Source organism: Kryptolebias marmoratus, linkage group LG22, assembly GCF_001649575.2.
Source record: "Kryptolebias marmoratus isolate JLee-2015 linkage group LG22, ASM164957v2, whole genome shotgun sequence".
Lineage (NCBI taxonomy): Eukaryota > Metazoa > Chordata > Actinopteri > Cyprinodontiformes > Rivulidae > Kryptolebias > Kryptolebias marmoratus.
In genome coordinates this window covers 29,557,126-29,558,469 of record NC_051451.1, presented here as the reverse complement: position 1 = coordinate 29,558,469, position 1,344 = coordinate 29,557,126, and the positions used below count along the sequence as shown (strand labels likewise).

The following is a 1,344-nucleotide window of genomic DNA, read 5'->3' as shown; positions in this document are numbered from 1 at the left end:
CAGGACCACAGGACCGCGGCACTGACCACCGAGCTGCTGGACTCGAACCTGCAACCTCAGGACCACAGGACCACAGGACCTCAGGACAGCGGCACTGACCACAGAGCTGCTGCAGTTTTCAGTGATTCATAAACCTGGATTTAACTTCCAGCAGCTGAGAGGTTTTTGGACTCCTGAGTCACTATGAAATGTCTTTTAAGACAAAAACCTCTGCTTTGTGAGTGGATCCACTCGGACCGGTCTGAGCAGAACCACTGACACCGCAGAGTTCTGTTCACAACCTTCCTACAGATCCCCACTTCTACAAACTCTGCTTTTATGATCGTTGTAACGTTAAAATATGTTCTGGTTTTACGAATGAGAGACTCACAGCCCAGACAGGAGAGGTGAAACCCAGCACAGCTGCCTGCATCCCATCTGCAACAAAAGGAACAATGTTCTCCCCCAAACGGGTGTCTCTGTACAGAGCCCGGAGGACGTTCAGAGCGTGGACCTGCAGAGAAGGACAACATCCCATCATGATCCAGAGCTCAGAGCGCATCCTGGACATTTCTTCAGACAGCAGACATGTTCTGAAAGGGTTTCTGCTCCATGTTGACTGGTAAGGATTTCTGGTGGAACCTGCGGCACGGTGCAGCCTGCGGTTCTGTCTGCAGACGGCAGGGCCAAAGCAATCAGCTCCTTCATGGTCTTCTTCAACAGACTGCAGCTGGACGATTTGGGTTCAGACGACAGCAGAGCCTACAGAACCAGAACCGGAAGCAGGAAGTTAACTTCACACACACACAAATTTTAGAGTACATTTGTTAGCCTCTCACACCTGAATGTAGAAGGGGATTCCAGCGCTGCGTCGAGTGGCACACAGCTTCGAGGACGGGTCACTCGACTTAACCTCAGCCAGAACCTCAGACAACCAGCGGGCCGGAAGCTGCTGCAGAGTTCCACTGCCACTCCTTGGACACACACACACAATCAGTCCTGTCTGAACTAAACTTATCTGGAAACTCAAAGAGCTATCTACAGCAGATAAGATATTAACTGTTCATAACTTTGCCACAGAACCCCACTTTAAAATGTGTGAACTATGTCTTTAATCCTTTAATACTCTGCAGTACAAAGACAATAAAAAAGCAGATCAAAGCTCGGTGGAGTTCAACAAGCCCCTGAAGCCCCTCAGTCAGGTGGGGATCCACAATTCAGCAAATATGGAGTTTTTAGTTTGACATAAAACGACTAAAAGTCCAAATAATAATAAAAGTTCTGCTGCTGCATCTCGAGAACATCAGATGGAAGACAGGTAGGTTCCTTCCTCCTCCTTCCTCCTCCTTCCTCCTCCTCCTCCTC

The 1,344-nt window shown here is 49.0% G+C and overlaps 1 protein-coding gene across 3 annotated transcripts in view; it reads right to left on the bottom strand.

Moving 5' to 3' along the window:
• thada (THADA armadillo repeat containing) overlaps positions 1 to 1,344 on the bottom strand; it is a 52,128-nt gene that overhangs the window by 34,151 nt on the left and 16,633 nt on the right. For all 3 annotated transcript variants that reach the window (XR_005232638.1, XM_025002640.2, XM_017440556.3), the window contains exons 23-25: positions 821 to 953; positions 622 to 741; positions 371 to 493 (exon numbers count right to left, since the gene is read on the bottom strand). Coding sequence is in view for 2 of the 3 variants with exons in the window: in XM_025002640.2 (XP_024858408.1) it covers positions 371 to 493; positions 622 to 741; positions 821 to 953 (376 nt within the window). In the remaining variant the exon portion in view is untranslated. The remainder of the gene's footprint in view (positions 1 to 370; positions 494 to 621; positions 742 to 820; positions 954 to 1,344) is intronic.